Source organism: Manis javanica, chromosome 15, assembly GCF_040802235.1.
Source record: "Manis javanica isolate MJ-LG chromosome 15, MJ_LKY, whole genome shotgun sequence".
Classification (NCBI taxonomy): domain Eukaryota; kingdom Metazoa; phylum Chordata; class Mammalia; order Pholidota; family Manidae; genus Manis; species Manis javanica.
This window is the reverse complement of record NC_133170.1, coordinates 61357897-61376984: the sequence shown is the minus strand read 5'-3', so window position 1 is coordinate 61376984 and position 19088 is coordinate 61357897. Positions and strand designations below refer to the sequence as shown.

Here is a 19088-nt window from a genome sequence, read left to right as displayed (position 1 = left end):
GCGCCTTGGCATGTGTAGTCCTAGGCGCTGCGGGCGCGAGGCTTTCTGGACGTCGTAGTGAGAGTGAGAGTGAATGAGTGAGTGAGTGAGTGTGTGCGCGCGCTTCAGTGAACTCTAGGAAGCGTAGTTTTCTGAGGCCGTGGTCTGACGCCGTGGGCGCGAAACCTTCTGGGAATTGTGGTCCCACAGTTCCTCCCACGCACGGAGGCCGCGGTGGGCCCTGTGTAGTGTAGTTGTCTGAAGCCACGGCCTGGTCCCGGGGCCGGTCCCTGAGGTTCCTGAAGGCGCTGTTTGCGCGACCCTGGAGTCAGGTTCCCCGGACGCAAATCCGAGTCTGGACCGTGTTGGGTCCCAGGTAAGAGAAGGGGCCCAAGCTGCCTGCGCTGGGATCCCTGCCGGGGGTCCCGGGATAGTAACTCCGTCCAGGACTCGGGAATGGTTCGCCCACCCAGCCAAAAGCGGAGGAACGCGCTGTCTTGTGATACCATTAAAATAGAAAGTTTTGGGGGGCAGGTCAAGTGTAGGCTCATCGGAGCTACGCTGTAGTAGAGTGGGAGTCCTGCCGGGTGCCCTGGATCCTCGGTTCCCTGAGGATGAAGCCGGTAGTTGTGGAGCGACAGGGCTCCACGGCTGGTGGGACCCGGTGGCCCTGGCAGGGCTCAACTGGCGTGCACACTCAGGGCTGCTTTCTTTTCCCTGCAGCTCGGCCGTTTTACACTGTGCTGTTCTCGGTCTACTGCGAGCCATGCCCCAGGTAAGCTGGTGTTTCCTTTCTTATAACTCAGTTGTGTTTTTCAGGATTCGGGGACATAGGCTTTCTCCTGAAGGCTCCTGGCCGGCGGAACTTCAGGATGCTGTCCCTGTTCCTCCCCTTCAGGCTCTTGTACTCACGAGGGTTGACGGAAAGCCGTCCCCATATGAGCGGGGTTTCTGACCAGCAGGCATGTTCTAGGGTGAGAAGGTAGGGAGCTAACTTTTACGTTGCTTCCTCTTTTTCCCAGTATTAGAATGAAAAATGGTTTATGTCTCTTGTGTTTGTCCATTCATTTATTCATCATGTTTTTATTGAGCATCTATTTTCAGCACCCCTATCAGTGGTCTTAAAGTGTGATCCGGGGATCACCTGAGAATTTAGAAACTTATTAGGGCGTGTTAGAAATGTATGTTTATGAGTCCCATCCCAGATCTTCTGAACCAGAAACTTGAGTGTACAGTACAGCAGTCTGTGTTTAACAGTCCATTCTCATATATAACCGATCCTGGGTGGATGCATCAGTGAGCAAAACACAGTCTCTGAATTCACAGAGCTTATTTTTCAGACATGGCATTAAGGTTCCTTAGCAAGGAACGCCGGTTATTTTTGTTCTGATAGTGACTAAATGCCTGGCTGACAGTTATGCTTCACAGAGGTGAGGGATGAGAAGGCCAACTATTCCAAATTAGTCTCTGTATTTAGTTCCATTTTGTGTACCACTTCTTGTCATACTTGCCTCCAAATCCAGAGGATCTGGAGTTTTGCTGGGCAGTCCGATTTCCACCTGTGCTTCAGATCCCATTTACTCTAGGAAACAATTCATTAGTTAGTAAAATATAACTCTGGGGCTCTTCTAATTTGGGACCTTTTGCAATTTCTGTTCTTGACTGATAGTTATGTAGATAGATCACTTGAGTGGTACAAAACCAGGCTGCAAAGCAGGGACTTTTACTCCCCCTAAACCTGGAGGAAAAAACTTCAGATTTCATCCTTGGAGGTATTATATTCTGTCTTTGGGAGGTTCTTGTACTTTACTTACTATCCCCGGTTGTTCTGTGACATTGTTAAAATTGCCTCTTAAGTTTCACTGATGTTTCTTCTGGAATATCCTGCTGCTCTCTGGTACAGCCAATTGTTACCATGAAGAACTTCTTTGCTAACTCATATAAAAATAGGCTGGTATTAAGAAAAAAATAATAATTTTTGTCTGTTAAATACAAAGGAATTATTTTCATTATTCATCAAATGTTCTAAGATTTCAGGGATTTAAAAAACTATAGCCAGAAATCCATGGTGTTCATGTGTATAGTCGTTTATCTTTCATAAAACTGTAGATTATCTTGGACAAATGACATGTATTTTCTCTCCTTTTCTCCAATTATTCAACAAATGTTCTCCAATTATATACAAAATGAAACTGCTACGTTCTGAGTTATACTCTTATTACCCATGATTATAGAAACTCCCATTGCCACTACTTACATATACCATCTGTTCTCCACAGTGGGACTTGTTTCACTTCTTAATCAGGGCCTTTGGGAGCTTGGGTGCTGGTTGACCAGTTATCTTTATGTCATTTCAGGGGTCAGTGACATTCAAAGATGTGGCCATAGACTTTTCCCAGGAGGAGTGGGAATGGCTTCAGCCTGCTCAAAGAGATTTGTACAGACATGTAATGTTAGAGAACTATGGCCACCTGGTCTCACTGGGTAAGTATTCTTCCTTATTTCCTCTTAGTCAGAATTTTACCTTTAGGATGGCTATTCTGAATCCTAATTATCTGGCTGCATATTTGCAAGGAGGTATTTTTTAAAATTAGTTTTTAAGCTGACGATCATAACTTTACCTAATCTTTAGATATCTTTCATATTTATTTCTCAAAATTCTTGTAATGGCCCCTTTTTTCTGAGAATTCAGGACTGATTATGAATTTATTTCAATTTCTGTAAGCAGGTCTTAACATTTCTAAGCCGTATGTGGTTTCCTTATTGGAGCAAGGGAAAGAGCCATGGCTGGGGAAAGAAGATAAGAGAAGAGATCTGTTTTCAGGTGAGTTTAGAAGCTGGTGGGGAAATTTTAAAAAATAACAACCCATTTAGTCAGTGAGAAACAATACTTTTTTATATGTTGCTTGAAAAGTTTTCCCTTAAAGATAGCAGAGATACAGAGAATGTGAAGTTGTACTCACAGTTCTGTAAGGGACCACTTCATGGCTATTCACTACTCTGCCTTAAGTTCTCATTGTAGCCTTTCCCCCACTTTCTCACAGATAGATGTGTCCTTTCTATTGTTAGTTCTGTCTTGGCTCTGAATTTTTTTCTTTTTTTTTTTAATTTCTCCTCCCTTTCCTTTCTTGAAATTGATGTGTCTATTGCCTAAAATAAAAGGTGTATATTTTTATTTATCCTGCTGTTCTTTTTAACCATCTTGTAAAGATAAATTCATTACTCTTTGGTTAATCGATGGGTTCATTCATTCATTTATATATTCTCAACAATATTAATTGAAATTTTAATCTTTTGGAGACTTCTTAGGTGCTAGAGAGAGTATAGGGCATATCAAATAGCAATTACTATCAAGGAAGGTGTGGCCTCATGAAATAAAATGGGTCTATAATAACTTTGTTAGAGATTATCAAATTGGCAGTTCAGCAGTGAGAAAAAAAGAATTTCCAGTTGGTGTTTTAAGCCTGGATAATTTGAATAGGGATAGTAGTAATAGAAACATAAAAGACAGGAAAAGGATTGGTTTTAGAAAAAAGATGAATTAATTGGAGGTATGCTTTATGAGAGTAGAGGATAGTATTTCCAAGTGAAGCTGTGCAACAGATTTTTGGGATGTATCTTAGAAAAAAAATTGATGTTAGAGATGTGGATGTAGGAATCTTAAGAAGCAAAATTTGAAGCAGTGAGATTGATTGAGACAGCCTTGAGAAAGCCTTCAGCTGTGGTTGACAATAGAATTGTTGGTGAAGCTCTTTAAAAAATGTGGCTATGCGCCACTCTTGAAGATTCTGACATAGAATATCTGTGGAGCTTCAATTATATGTATTGATGAAAAGTTTCATAAATTCTACAGTGGCTCCTGAAGCAAACCTCTCATGAGCTTCAGAGAGTAGTCCTATTGAGTCCTATTGAGAAGGAATGCTTACATTTAATGAGAAGCAGCAGCTTGGAAGGACTGATGAGGGAACCGGAGCAGGTGCCATGAAAACTGAGCTCTGGCTTTAAGGAGGATGTAGAAAGAAAGATGGATGTGAGCCGAGGTCATAAGGTGGAACAAGGGCAGGGAGGCTTTAAGTATGAATTGAAGAGATGTCCTTTTTCTAAATGTTTTTAAAATAATGAAACTTACAAAACTATATACAAGGGAAGTAAGGTAAAAGGCAAACATTAAAATTGCCTCTATTTTCACTACTTTAATACAACAGCTGTTGGAATTGTTGTGGGCTTCCCAGTACCTTGTTTGAAAGGTGAAATACCACCCAGAAATAATGTGTAAAAGATAAGTGTGCAGCTTAAATTATTAAAAGACACCCATGTCACCACCACTCAGGTTGTTGAACAGAAGAGATGCCTTAGAGCTTTTTCTGCGCTCATCCCAGTCACCCCCACCCTCTACTGAAAAGTAATCTTCCCCTTACCTTAATGGTAGTGACTTCCTCGATATTCTTTAGAGCTTTATCAACTGTCTCTCTAATCACCATGGTTCAGGTTTGTATGTTTGTGAACTTGAGATAGAGAAGCTCATAATGGATACATTATGTTGTAGTTTGCTTCTCTCTCAAAATTATTTGAAGATTTATGCATTTTGCATATTGCTCTAGTAGTTTGTTTCATTGTATAAATAAGTACACCCCAATTTATCCATTCTGTTATTGAGGGCTTCTTGGGTTGTTTGCAGTTTACGGCCTTTGCAAGCAGTGTTTCTGCCGTCACCGTATCCTGGTACATACTGGCACAGGTTCCCTGTAGTATGTAACTAGGACTGGAATTGCTGGGTCAAAGGATGATGCACCTCTTCCACATTGTTAGGTAATGCTGAAGTTCTCCAAAGTGCTTTGCTGACTTACACTCCCACAAACACAGAAAAGTGGCTTCCTCTGGCTCCCCATACTTACCAACACCTGACACAGTTAAGCATCATAATATTCACCTAGCAGAAGAGTGTGCATTGGTAGCTTGCATTTCTGATTACTGATGAGCACTTGCTCATACTTTTATTGGACATTTAGATACCTTCATTTGTTAAGTGCTTTTTGAAGGTTTTTGCTCATTTATCTATTGGATTCTCTGTCTTTCCTCAATGATCTGTAATATATTTGTTATGTATTTCAGATACAAATCCTTTCTTAATTATATTCACTGCAAAAGCTTCTCTCATATGGGGCTAACTTTTCCCCTTAATAACCTCTTTTGATGAACAGAAATTCTTAATTTTAGTGTATTCAGATTTACCAGTCTTTCCCATTATGATTTATATATTTTTTGACCTGTTAAGAAATCTTTCCCTACAGTTTTTTAGATTTTCTCTTAAAAAAGCCTAGTTATTTTGCCATTCACATTTAAACCCATTGTTCTCTTTCAGTTTATTATTTGTGTATGTGAGTTAGTGGTCAATTTTTCTATTCTGGGTGGACATCCAAGTTATCCATGGCACCATTTATTGACATACCTGTTCTTTTCCCTGTTTTGTCATAAGTTAAATGTCATTTTTTGTATGTTTCTGAATTATCTTTTTTGTTTGTCTATTTTTCTGTCTTTGCATAAATCTATACAGTTTTAGTTATGGATTTAATAGTAGATAACATTTTACTGTATTAGTTCACCTCAGCCTTTTTTTATGGAATAATTTAAAGAGATACGTTTGACATTTCACTGCATAGTTCTTTACTATCATGTATAAGTATAGGGACATTTTATACATAATTAAAATATCATTTTCACAACAAAATAACAGTTTTGCCTAATATTTTTTCAATGCATTATCCATATATAAATGCTCTGTAAATGTGTTTTATAGCTCATTGTCTTTTCCCTGCAAGATGATGAAATTTTCCTGTTTCTCTGTATGACCTATAACTTTGGATTTTTAACCTATCATTTAAATATTTTAAGACTTTGGTCTTGTTTAAATTATGTTGACATGTTAACTTTATTTCCGCAGGCTGTTGGTACAGATGAGTTGAGGCTACATGTTCTAACCTGTCTTCTGTGTATGTGGTTCCAATGACAGTATAGTTTTCAAAGCCATTGTAGGTCTGTTGTTCCTGCTGTGCACACTTTAGTGGCCTTGCTGGAACTTGGGCAGTGGGTTCCCCCTTGTTTCAGTTCACACAGGTATTAGTATGCTATAGAGGGTCAAATCCATGAATATACAACTCAGTGACCAGCCCAGGATTTCATACACAACTTTATGGGATCATCTTCCTGAGCTCCCTTCTTCAATGTCCCCTACCCTTTTTGGCTCTGGGGCCTCATCTTTCGGGTCAGCTGGATAGAAAGCCAGACCTTTAGTTTCCCCTGTGCTATTCACTTCTTGTAACTGGGTCTGCCTCTGCAGCCAAGCAACAAGGAGATACAAAAAAAAAAAAACCTGGCATTACCTCTGTGCTATTGGGACCATAGACCCTGTGCTGAAAGAAAGGTTACCCTGCCTTGGGGTCTTGATTGTATGGTTACTGTTGCCTTGGGTTGGGCAGGAGAGAATGGGAAATGAACAAACAAAAGATTTCTCTGACTAGTAATGATTTTCTTTCCCATTCCTCAGACCAGAAAGAGAGGTTTTTCTTGGAGTTCTTTCTCCTCTTATCTTCTGAACAGTTCTTGCTTTCAGGGTGCCTTTGAGTTTAGTTTGACAGACTGGAAGGAAAAAACACCCAAGAAACTCAACCACCAGTTAAGTGTTACTTTGAGTTGTTTTCTTTCCCCAATCAACTTGCTACCATTTACTTTTAGAGTCTTCAGACAGCTGCATGCATTCCATCCATGGCTTTTACTTGCACTCAATAGGTTGACAGGTGGGAGTATACTTACTCCATCTTAACAGGAGTGGAGCCACTCACATTAACTTTTATAAGTGTGGGGGGGAATTCATAGCATATAGAAAGATCATACTGATAAGATGAAGATATGAGGTTCAGTCTAGATTGAGCAAAACTATATAGTGCAAGGAGGGACTTGGTGGGAATTAAGACTGGTTAGGGAAAGCACTGCCCAGTTCATGCAGATGCTTTAAAGTCATGTTACTTAGGAGTTCATCCCACAGCTAATAGGGAGTCATCAAAAGATTTTAGGCAGCAAGCATTTTATAAGGTTATTCTAGCTACAGTTTGGAAAACAGATTTGTTGGAAACAAGACTAGAAAACAGAACTATTAAAGAATTGTTGCCATACCATAACCTAGTCTAGATACAATCATCTTGATCTGTGAAGGTGTCTAGGGAATGAAAAAAAAACTATACAGATTGGTAACAAATTAACAAAGTGGACTCAAAAGAACCTGGTGATTGACTAGATAAAAGCTATGAAGATGATTGAGAAATTGAGGTTGATACCTTTCTTTTTATTGGTATTATTTTTTTCCTTAAAAAGAAAAAAAGATGAGCAAATGTGAACAGGAAGGGGAGTTTACATCAGTTTGTAATTTAATGAGTTTTGGGTCTGCGAGATACTTGATTATTCTCTAGACAATTGACATCATATTCTGGAGCATGCGACATCATAGTGCTTTTCAAATTTTAGTTATTTGGAGAGTTTTAAAATACATATCCCCAGGCTCCACACCAGAAATTCTAAGTCATTAGGTTTGTGGTAGAACTCAAGAATTTGCTTCTTAAACAGACGCTGATACTGAGGTATAGCACACATTTAGGAGTCATCTGCACAGCTCCTTAGAATTTTGAATTTTATTTGTAAAATCCCTGTATACCTATTACTGAATTTATTCTTAAGTAACTTTCCTTTAGTTTCTTTTCTAACAAGTTACATTATTTTACTATAAGAACACTAGTGAATTTGTGTGTTTATATCTCTCAGTCTTTATTGTAGTAATAAAAATATCCTAACCCTTTCTAGATTGATTCTTCCTTGCAAATACTGTAGTGATTTTTTTTTTAATTTATAAACTTTTTTAAAGCAGTTTTAAGTTTACAGAAAAATTAAGTGGAAAGTACAGAGTTCTCACATACCCCGTGCTCCCAACTTCCCCCACTGTTAACATCCCACACTACAACAGTGCCTTTGTTGTAACTGGTGAATCTACCTGACCCATCATTATCACCTAAAGTCCATAGTTGACATTAGGGTTCACTATTGGTGTTGCATATTTTATGGGATTTGAGCAATGTATGATGTATCTGCCAGTGTAGTATCATGCAGAATCGTTTTACTGTCCTTGAAATCCTCTGTGTTCTGCCTGTTTATCCCTTCCTTATGCCTAACCCCCGACAACCACTGCTGTTTCCATAGTTTTGCCTTTTCCATGTCAGTAGTTGGATTCATAGAGCATTTTAGCCTTTTTAGACCAGCTTTCACTTGATATTATGCATTGAAAATTCTTTTATACATTTTTCATGGCTTGATAGCTCATTTCCTTTTAGTGATGGATAATAGTCTATTGTATGGATGTGCCAGTTTATTTTTTTCATCGTAGTTGCATCCAAGTTTTGGCAATTATGAATAAACCTGCTGTAAGTATCCATGTGCAGGTTTTTGTGTGAATGTGTTTTAAATTCATTTGGGTAAATACCGAGGAGCTCTTGCGCTTGCTGAATTATATGGTAAGAGTATGTTTGGTTTTGTAAGAAACTGCCGAACTGTTTTCTAAAGTGGCTATACCATTTTATATTCCCACTAGGAATGAACTGAGAGTTCCTGTTGATCCACATTGTTGTCAGCATTTGGTGATGTTAGTGGATTGGATTTTGGCCATCCTAGTAGGTATATAGTAGTGTCTTGTTTTAATTTACCATTCCCAAATGATAGATGATGTTGAATATCTTTTCATATTTTAATTGCCATCTGTGAAGTATCTGTTCAGGTCTTTTGCCCATTAAGAAGATATTTGAGTTTTAAGAGTTCTTTGTATATTTTGGATAATAGGTCTTACCAAATAAGTCTTCTGCAAATATATTCTTCTAGTCTATGGTCTTATTCTCTTGACATTGGTTTTTCGGAGCAGAAGTTTTTAATTTTAATGAAGTTCAGCTTATTAACTACTTCTTTCCATTGGTGTTGGATATAAATACAAAGGTCATCAGGTTTTCTTCCATATTACCTTCTAGGAATTTTGTAGTCTTGTGTTTTACATTTAGGTCTATGATCCATTTTGAATTAATTTTTGTGAAGAGTATAATGTCTGTCTAGGTTCATTTTTATGCATGTGGATGTCTGGTTGTTGAAAAGACTACCTTTGCTCCCTTGTGTAGTTTTGCCTCCTTGTCAAAGATGAGTTGACTGTAAATATGCAAGTCTGCTTCTGAACTCTCTGTTCCTGTAATGTACTTATCTAATCACACTGTATTGATTACTGTATCTTTGTGTAAAGCCTTGAAGTCAGGTAGTGTCAGTCTTCTGGTTTTTTCTTCTTCGTCAATATTGTATTAAGTATTCTAAGTCTTTTGCTTCTCCAAATAAACCTTAGAATCATTTGGTCAAGATTCTCTGCATAGATAACAGTGTATCAGTGTATAAAAAGTTTTACTTTTTCCATGCCAATTTGTATACCTTTTATTTCCTTTTCCTGTTTTATTACACTATGTAAGAATCACAGTACAATGCTGAAAAGCAGTGGTGAGAAGAGACATCCTTGCCTTGTTCTCAGTCTAGCTGGAAAGCTTCAAATTCTCGCTGTTAAGTATGATGTTAGCTGTAGGTTTTTTGTAGGTGATCTTTAAAAGTTGAGTGAATTCCACTCTATTCCTAGTTCCTCGAGTTTTTTCACAAATAGTTGTTGGATTTTACAAGGTGGTGTGTTGGTAACAAGTTTTATCAGTTTTTGATAACTAAGAAGATCTTTATTATCCTTCACCTTTGAAGCATAATTTCTCAAGTATTGATTCTAGGTTGGTTATTTTTTTCTTCACTTCATTCTCTTCTTTGTGTGGTTTCACAGCAGTCAGATGTAATTCTTATCTGTGCTCCAAATAGATAAAAATTTCCACCCTCTGGCTCCTTTCAAGATTTTTTCTTTATCTTTGGTTTTCTGAAGTTTGAATAAGATATGTCTAGGTGTAGTATTTTTTACATTTGTCCTGCTTTGTGGTCTCTGAGTTGCCTGGATGTGTGGTTTGGCATTTGATATTAACTTGAGGAAATTCTCAGTCATTATTGCTTAAAATAATGTCTCTGTTTCTCTCTTCTCCTTCTGGTATTCCCAATATGTATGTTATACCTTTTGTATTTATTCCAGTTTTTTGTATTTATTCCACAGTTCTTAGACATTTGCTCTGGTTCCCCACCCATCTTTTTTCTCTTTGCTTTCCAGTTTTGGATGTTTCCATTGAGATATCCTCTAGCTCAGAGATTTTTGCCTCAGGTGAGTACAGACTACTGAGCCCATCAATGGCATTCTGGCATTCTTCATTTTTGTTATAGGGTTTTTGATCCTTAGCATTTTGTCTTTTATGAAGACATTATTTTTTTGAGCAATTTCAGGTTCACATCAAAATGGGAAAGTACAGAGGTTTCCCATATTCCCTCACCTCTACACATGCATGGTCTCTCTCATCAACACCAGCCCCTTCAAGAATGGTTCTTTTGTTGTAGTTGATAAACCTACACTGATACCATAATCACCAATAATTTACATCCATTCTTGAGTGTTGTCTACTTTTTCCATTAAAGTCCTTTGCATATTAGTCATAGCTTTTTAAAATTGCTGATCTGATAATTCCAACATTCCTGCCATATCTAACTGTGGTTCTGGTGCTTTTTCAATCTCTTCAAACTGTGCTTTTTCTTTCTTTTAGTATGCCTTACAATTTTTTCTTTTTGAGAGGTGGACATGATGTGAGTAAAAGGAACTATGGTAAATAGACCTTTAGTAATGTAGGAGTAAGCCTTGGGGGCAGGGGAAGCGTTATACAGTCCTATGATTAAGTCTCAATCTTTTGGTGAACTTGTGCCCCTAAACTGTAAACTTCACCTGCTTTTTTCCCCCACTTAGGTGGTACAGGGTGACTAGAGGTGGCAGGAATTGAGTATTTTTCTCCCAGGTATGTAATGCTCTGGTAAAATAGTTTCTCCTGAGAGCAGGCCTTGTTAATGAGAACAGCATGCTCTTGGTATATTTCAAAGTGGTTCTTTTTCTCCTCCCCCTCCTGGAAGCATGAGGGGATTTTTCTCTAATATTTGCTGTTGAGACCTGGCAGAAGTACTGGAGGTAAAACAAAAGTGTTTGGGGCGGGGGTTACCATGATGCCTGGGTCCCCTTGGAGTTTTTAACTCACTCATTAATACTGAGCCTTCAGCTACCCGTCAGTTACAGTTCTGCTCCAGCACTGGTCCCTGCAAAGGGTCTGCTTGTGTTTTCTGCTCTAGTAAATTGTGGATTTTCTGTATCTTTCTGTTCTTCAATTTTGGGGGACAGAGATTTGCCCTGTGACCTCACTTCTCTGATGGATTATGGATTTTAAAATAGTTGATTTTTCAGTTCAGCTTCTTACTTTTTAAGACAGTAGTGATTTTTAAAAAATTTTTTTAGTAAGGTGTGATTGATGTACACTCTTATGAAAGTTTCACATGAAAAAAACAATGTGGTTCCTACATTTACCCATATTATCAAGTCCTCACCCATACCCCAATGCAGTCACTGTCCATCAGTGCAGCAAGATGCCACAGATCCACTATGTGCCTTCTCTGCTACACAAGACAGTAGTGATTTCTAAGCTCCTTATGTGTAGGACCAGAAACCGGAAGTCTCCCCATAATGATTTTTTAAATCTTGTTTTCCAGAATTTCTTTTTCATACAACATCAAATTCTTCCTCAATGATCTGAAGTAATACTGGTGAGAAAGGATATTTCTGGTTTTTTTAATATATTAGCTGCTGATTTATCATAGGAATTTTGTTAGATTAAGAGGGACATATTGTATTCCATTAGGCTTTTAATAAGTGTAAGTGCTAAGTTTGACCAAATCCATTTGACATCTACCAAAAAAGAACATGGGCATAGTAGGTGATGGGAGGAGGTGAGGTGACTTTGAGGGAGGGAAGAGGGAAAGGAATATATACTCAGCATTCTTCTCATATCTTGAGCCTGGTTTTCTTGGTTTTGCTTTTTACTTTCATTCTCACTGGTCTGGGAAATCATATGGCAAATAGTATACTAAGTCTGTGCAGTTAACTCCAACAGCTTTTTCTAACATCATTAAATATCCAAGTTCACCTGGTATTTGTGATACTATATTTCAGCTCCCAACTAGTTTCTTCAAGGATACCTCTCCAGATAAAGCCTTTCTTTATCTGTTGCAATGGATTTTTATATCTCAACTCTGATCTTTCATACAATTTTTACTCTAAGTATAATGAGCCTTATTTTCATTTTTTTGTTTTCTTCTGTGTCTCTTTTATCTCCCTATTTATATTTATTCCCAAAGAGAATGATTCAGTTTATATCCCCAAGGCTCTTAGGGAAGTGCTCAGATGTTAATAGGTTTATTGATGAGTCAGGTAAGGTTTTTCCTTTATTGAGATCATAGTTTTCCTAATAGCTATTTTACTGCTTCCCTTACCCTAATCTTTCATTTTTATGGGCCTACTATATATGTACAGATCTTGATTCATTGCTTAGATACATATTAAATAAATATGAGGTCTGTTTACTTTACCCTGTAAGTTTACAGTCAGTGATAGTAAAAGATAGCATCCCCCCATACAAAATAAATATGGAAATGTGTTTCAAAGAAAAATGAAATTCTTAATGTGTTATTTGGAAATAATTTTAAACTTTCAGAGAAGTTGCAAGAATAGTACAAAGAATATTCATATGCCCTTTACTCACATTCATCTATTGCTAACATTTTGCCTTGTTTTATCATCTGATGTATGATTTTTCTGCTAAAACATCTGAGAATAAGTTGAATACATTATGGCCTTTTATCCCTATGTGTTTTCTAAGAGTAAAGATGTGAGAAAAAAATATTTTTAAAAAACCTTCATATTATTATTAAATTATTATTCTCTCCCAAATGATAAAGCCTCTTCTTAAATTTAGCCTGGAGAAACTTGGGGCCTAACAGGTTTGTCTATCAGAGCATCTTGATGGAAAGATACTCTTATACCAAAGCTAACCTTCACATACCAGTTTGGAAAGTAGAGTTAGAGTGAAAATCATTGAAGATAGTTTTCAGAAAAACATTTTATTTACTTACTTAGAACAAGTTACTGTGTGATGTTCTGAAGACATGAAGTGAACGGTATATCTTTGTGGGACTTTAGGAATACTCACTTATTAATAGCATTATGAAATTTTCATTACCAAGTCATTCTGGCAGCGAGTAAATCTTAAACGGTGGTGAGGAATGCTAAACATCTATCCTCCCCAATTTCTTATTTTCCTGATAGTTCTATTTTTCCTTATCTTTGGTTACTTATTTATAGTCTTTCTCCCTATTCAGTTGTATTTCCCTTCTGTTTGATGTTTTTTGAATTTCTGGGTATATGCTCAGATTTGTTACGTAACTATGAAAACGATGCAATGCTGAGAATTTTGTTCAGTTCTCTCATTAGAAAGAGAGGAGTGGCTTTTAGTTTACTCAATACAGAGAAAAGAAATATTAGCTTTTTTTTTTTTTTCAGTTTCAGAGTCAAATGGTGAGAATAAAGAGTTTTCTCCAAAAAGTGTCGTATGTGAAGGTTACACATCCCAGTATTTGATACTGGAAAGAATGCTAACCCAAGGCCCTGAGTATTCCAGTTTCAAAGGAGGCTGGAAATGTGCGGATGATACTGAGATGCTGCAAGGAAATGAAGGCTGTATCAGGCAAGTGACAGTGTCTCGTCAGGAAGCTGTGTCTGAACATATGAGTATCAGTACTGCGGAGAGGCCCTATGGATGTCATGAATGTGGAAAAACTTTCAGTCGGCGCTTTTCCCTTGTGCTACATCAGAGAACTCATACTGGAGAGAAACCGTATGTATGCAATGACTGTGGCAAAACCTTTAGCCAGATCTCAAATCTTGTGAAACACCAGATGATACATACTGGAAAGAAACCCCATGAATGTAAGGACTGTAATAAAACATTCAGTTACCTTTCATTCCTCATCGAACACCAGAGAACGCATACTGGGGAGAAACCCTATGAGTGTACTGAATGTGGAAAGGCTTTTAGCCGTGCCTCAAACCTTACTCGACATCAGAGAATCCACTTAGGAAAGAAACAGTATATATGTAGGAAATGTGGGAAAGCCTTCAGCAGTGGCTCAGAACTCATTCGCCATCAGATTACACATACTGGAGAGAAACCTTATGAATGCTTTGAATGTGGGAAGGCATTTCGCCGTTCTTCACACCTTACTCGACATCAGAGCATCCATACTACCAAAACCCCCTATGAGTGCAATGAATGTAGGAAAGCCTTCCGTTGCCACTCATTCCTTATTAAACATCAGAGAATTCATGCTGGAGAAAAGCTTTATGAATGTGATGAATGTGGTAAAGTTTTCACATGGCATGCTTCCCTTACACAACATATGAAAATTCATACTGGGGAAAAACCTTACGCATGTACTGAATGTGACAAAACCTTTAGTAGGAGCTTTTCCCTCATTCTACATCAGATAACTCATACTGGGGAGAAACCCTATGTATGTAAGGTATGCAATAAATCCTTCAGCTGGAGCTCAAATCTTGCGAAGCATCAGAGAACACACACACTAGACAACCCCTGTAGGTATGAAAATTCATTTAATTATCACTCATTCCTTACTGATCAGTGAATTCATACTATAGAGAAAACCTAAGGATTTATGGATAAAAAAAAAGCCAATGCCTTATTTTGACTTCAAAGAAGTTTTGGAAAGCCTTATGTGAATGTATAGAATGTGAAGAAATGTGGTCCATACTTCATTCCACATCCTGGGGAAAAACCCTGGGAATATGTGGGAAAGCCATTAGTGGCCACCCACTATTTGTAAAACCAGATCAAGTCAGTCAGTATTCAAAAGACCCTTCATTCAACTGGTAGGATTCCCTTACTCTACATTTGGAAATTCCCACCAGGGAAGAATAAGGTCCAGTAGATGTGAGAAAGCTTTTAGATTAACCCTTTTTCTGTACCTGTCAACTCAAGCAGGACAGAACCCATAAGGGTGCACTTTTTCCTGTACAGCAGAAAACTCATAATGAAGCAAAGCCACACAAACAGTGATTTGGGAATGCCTTTATTTACTGTGCAATATTTATTAAAATTTTAAGTATTCTTCCAAGGAGAAAAAGTAACCCTATAAATAAACAATACAGAGTGACTATCTTCAGTATTTCAAACCTATAGAATTATACTGGGGAAAAAACTGTTGTAATGAATATGGCAAAATCTTAAGTATTCTGAGAAGTCCTAAGGAGGGAATCTGTGTGAAAGTTTTTTATTGGGTTTTCTTTTAAAGCAAATTCAGAAAAGGTTACAAATCTTTGGATTTATAGCAAATGTGGATTTGCTGAGCTTTTATTGTATATATGATTCTGAAAATGGAACCACTGTAATGTTGACATCAACAATAAAGAATAGTGTGCTTTTGTAGAAACATGAACATAATCATAGAAATGTTTTTAGGTCTCTTACGGTTTCAACTTTGAGACAGGGTTTGGATTTAAGGTTATGCTGTCGTGTTTATCCTTGAACATGAATAGACATGTCTTAAATCTAAAATGTAAATAAGGTACATCATAGGAAAAGGAATTTTCCTTGTTCCATTTACAGTGGTATTTCTTTTGTAAGCACATTTGTCAAAATAAATCAGATTATGTTTTCACTTTCCATGTACACCTTGCCCATTTTTTAATGTCCCAGTCAGAGGTTTATCTTATCCTGGAAGCATCTGATTGCCTTTTAAGAACTTTGCTTGCATTGAGTGTATGTAATAGGCAATTTAGCACTGGAATAACTGCCTCAGTGTATTTTTTCATGTATGTGTAAAGCTTTCATAAAACAAGAGGCTTTTCCTTTCTTACTTAATGTGACCTAACAATACATAGCTTCTGCCTAATGGTTACTTGTCTTACTTGGCCTCAAACTCTGCCAGAATAATTCTTTGTACAAACCCTCACTTTCCTACATTGTGGCCAGCATTATTACTTCCCTAGCACCATCTGGGGGTCGTTGGTGAACAAGAATGTGTTCAAGGGTTTTTTTTTAACTTTCAGGGCCGTGGTCATAGACTTAGGAGGAATGGGGCTGATTGGACCTTGCCCAAAATAATTTATATGGAAATGTAATGATGGAAAACTATGGAAATTTGGTCTGAGGAGGTTACCATTCTTCCAGATTCAGAATCTGAATTTAGGTATCTTTGTGTTTTTTTAGGAAACATGGGGGTGGATTCTGAATTGCCTGGCTGAATCCCTACTCTGTTCTTGATGACATGAATTAGAGGAGTGTAGACAGCACACATTCTTGCTACTGCACTTGTCCTTGTAATAGCTTCTCTTTGCTCATGGAAGAGACTAGGTCTGGATCTAGGAAGAAACACAGCATTTTGAAGTATCTATTTTCTCCTGTTGTAAGCAGGACTTTCTATTTAAAAACCAAATGTGGCCTTATTGGAACAAGGAAAAGAGTCAAGAGTGATGGGGTAAAAATGACAAGAGGCCTGTGATCAGGTAAGTGTGGGGCAATCAGGCCGAGAGGGAGTGCTTTACAGATAAGCAGTCCAGCTTACCAGATACATTACCTGAATCATTTTATCAAAAATAAGACTTTCCCTAAAAATTCCTTTACGCAACAGCATTCTGAACTACATAACTTATACAAAAGTCCTTTTATTAATTTGTGGTGGGCGATTTCAGAAAATAACTATGCTATTATTTTTCATTAAAAACAGTGTACATCCCCTGGCTTTACTGGGGGACAGAATGCAGGTTTGGGGGCTCTGGAAGCCATATTTCCATCAGAGGAGCCACACTGAGAATGGAGAGAGGAAGGCAGAGCTGAGAAGCAGAAAAGGATTTATTGACCATGACTGTTTAAATCCCAGAACGAGTCGTGCATGAAAGCAGTGCCACCCTTGAATTCACAGTTTTACGAACCAATGCATTCCTCATTTTGCTTAATCTGGTTTCAGTAGGGTTTGGGTTTCTGTCCCTTGCAATTAACATATTCACAACTAATATATTTGGGCTCATGTATTTGTAATTCTTTGTTTATAATCTAAGGCAGAAGCAGTAATAAATATGTGACTTGGAATTATAGAAGCTTTAAATATCAGTGATTATATAGTCTTCATAACAAAAACTTCTTTCCAGTCAACTCAAAAAGAATTTAAAACCAAGACATGACCAATATCACATAATTTAATTTACTTCATCAGTTAGGATGTATACGTGTCCTGAAGTTGTCACATTTTACATAACCATAGAACCAGAAGAAAGGTCACTGTCATGATTCAGTAGAATTCATGTATTTTATAATTCACCCATTCTATGTGCTCCATCTATATTGTGGGCATGTCTTCATTATCTCTTGTACTAAGTGGGACCATAACTATTTCTGTCTCCCCAGCTGGAGTCTGTTCATGCCTCTAACTTCAGCACATAGGACAGTGCCTGGAAAAGCTTCCCCACTAGGTTGGCAGGGCAGCGGTAAAAGGCAACTATAGAACATCAACTGCCATCAGGGAAAAATGTTAAAGGTAAAAGCTGGGTAGCCTATCTCTAGTTATTATAAATACAGTGTAGGTTAAGAATGTGCAAATATCTACACATATTTGAATATCCCACCTTCTCCAGAAAGAGTGTACCCAAAGCTAATATTGATACTAGGACATGGCAATACTGCTATCAATGATCTGTTTAAATTTTGCTTTGGAAAGTAAACAGCAATTAGTTGTCAAATCACTATGTTCAGCACCTGAAACCAATATAATATTGTATATCTACTATGCTTCAACTTTTAAAAAAAGATAAATAAATAAAAGTAGTAAGAATGCATAAAAAATGTTCAGAGCTAAATGTTAAAAATATAGATGATTTCTAGCTTAAACAGTAAGATGTCAAAACCCTCTTGCCACTGAAAAAAGAAAGTAAACAGTTTGTAGATATTTTTGTTTATACATGTATTCTTTGTCATAGCAAGAAGCATTGGCAAGGTTCATTGTTGCTCTTTTTAATTTTAGCATGAAAATCTGTTACATCTTTCCGTGTTTAACATTATAATCATTTTTTAAATAATCTGGTGCTTTCTAGAGGTAACAGAAGACTAAATAGTTGGCTGTTTTCAACATGAAATTTGGCAACAATAGCCAGACACAAGAATAGAAGTATATGATGTTGCACTTTAAAAATTACATATATTATATATATATATGTCAGTTCTAATTTGTACTGTTGAGACAGAGAAACAGTGGTGATTTGTAGTGTGACCATCTCAATACACATGAAGGAATAAACTCCAGTGTGAGCATTATGATCTGTGTAGTATAAGAAGTTTGTATTTTAGACACAATTTCTTAGGTTTGCATATTCAAGATACAGAAAATTTATGTGAAACATACTCAGGGATGCAACCATTGTTTGTATCTCTGAGACAGAGTATTTTTACTACCCTGTTGTCACTGAGTTATCCATACATTATAAAAACATACTCCCAAAGAATATGTCTGTCCTTTATAGAAGAGCACATTAGGTCATCTCCCACCTTACAGATGCTATCTCTTCTGGAATATGACTCCCTATATAATAATTTGTGTGAAACCTTTTCTGAATTAGTTTATCTCCAGACTGTTCTCTTGCATACAATCTAAGTACACAGCTGCCTGCCTATCAACATTGGGCATACTCCTTGAGGTAGCTGTCATAGATGTGTATGTTTTAACTATTCCTTCAGTTGAATGCAATGTTGTTACGAGGTTGAGTTTAACTATAGTATCTTTAAAAAAGTGTGCCTCTAGATAGGATGCAGTATTGTGGCTGTGACCAACTAAAACAAATAAATTGTAAAAATCATATTTTGAAAGGTATAGAATTGTGGAAGCAGTGAGATCTAGACTAACCAAAATTCTAATGGTGGGGGCAACTCTCCTGAGGCACCTGATGATTATGGGCTATTTCTTTCCCTTGTAGCATTTACTGCTTTTGGATATGGCCTGAAGATTGGGCATTGCCCAGGCAAGGGGGC

The 19088-nt window shown here is 37.4% G+C and overlaps 1 protein-coding gene across 12 annotated transcripts; it reads left to right on the top strand.

The window, feature by feature from the left end:
• The first annotated feature begins 133 nt into the window (after nt 1–133).
• Nucleotides 134–15740, top strand: ZNF140 (zinc finger protein 140). 12 transcript variants are annotated; one of them, XR_012125371.1, is made up of 8 exons: nt 135–355; nt 703–754; nt 2337–2463; nt 2708–2803; nt 10241–10291; nt 10922–10970; nt 11710–11763; nt 13556–13694. XR_012125371.1 is itself a non-coding variant. In XM_073222322.1 (7 exons), the coding sequence occupies exons 2-6, from the start codon at nt 746–748 to the stop codon at nt 10933–10935; spliced, it is 297 nt and encodes a 98-aa protein (XP_073078423.1). In that variant the 5' UTR covers nt 134–355; nt 703–745; the 3' UTR covers nt 10936–10970; nt 13556–13741. The 12 variants fall into 12 exon arrangements, 11 of the variants coding, with proteins under 11 accessions (XP_073078423.1, XP_017512776.3, XP_073078417.1 ...); XM_073222322.1 differs by lacking the exon at nt 11710–11763 and having other exon boundaries at nt 134–355; nt 13556–13741; XM_073222316.1 differs by lacking the exons at nt 10922–10970; nt 11710–11763 and adding an exon at nt 878–961 and having other exon boundaries at nt 154–355; nt 13556–15740.
• The last annotated feature ends 3348 nt before the right edge of the window (nt 15741–19088 follow it).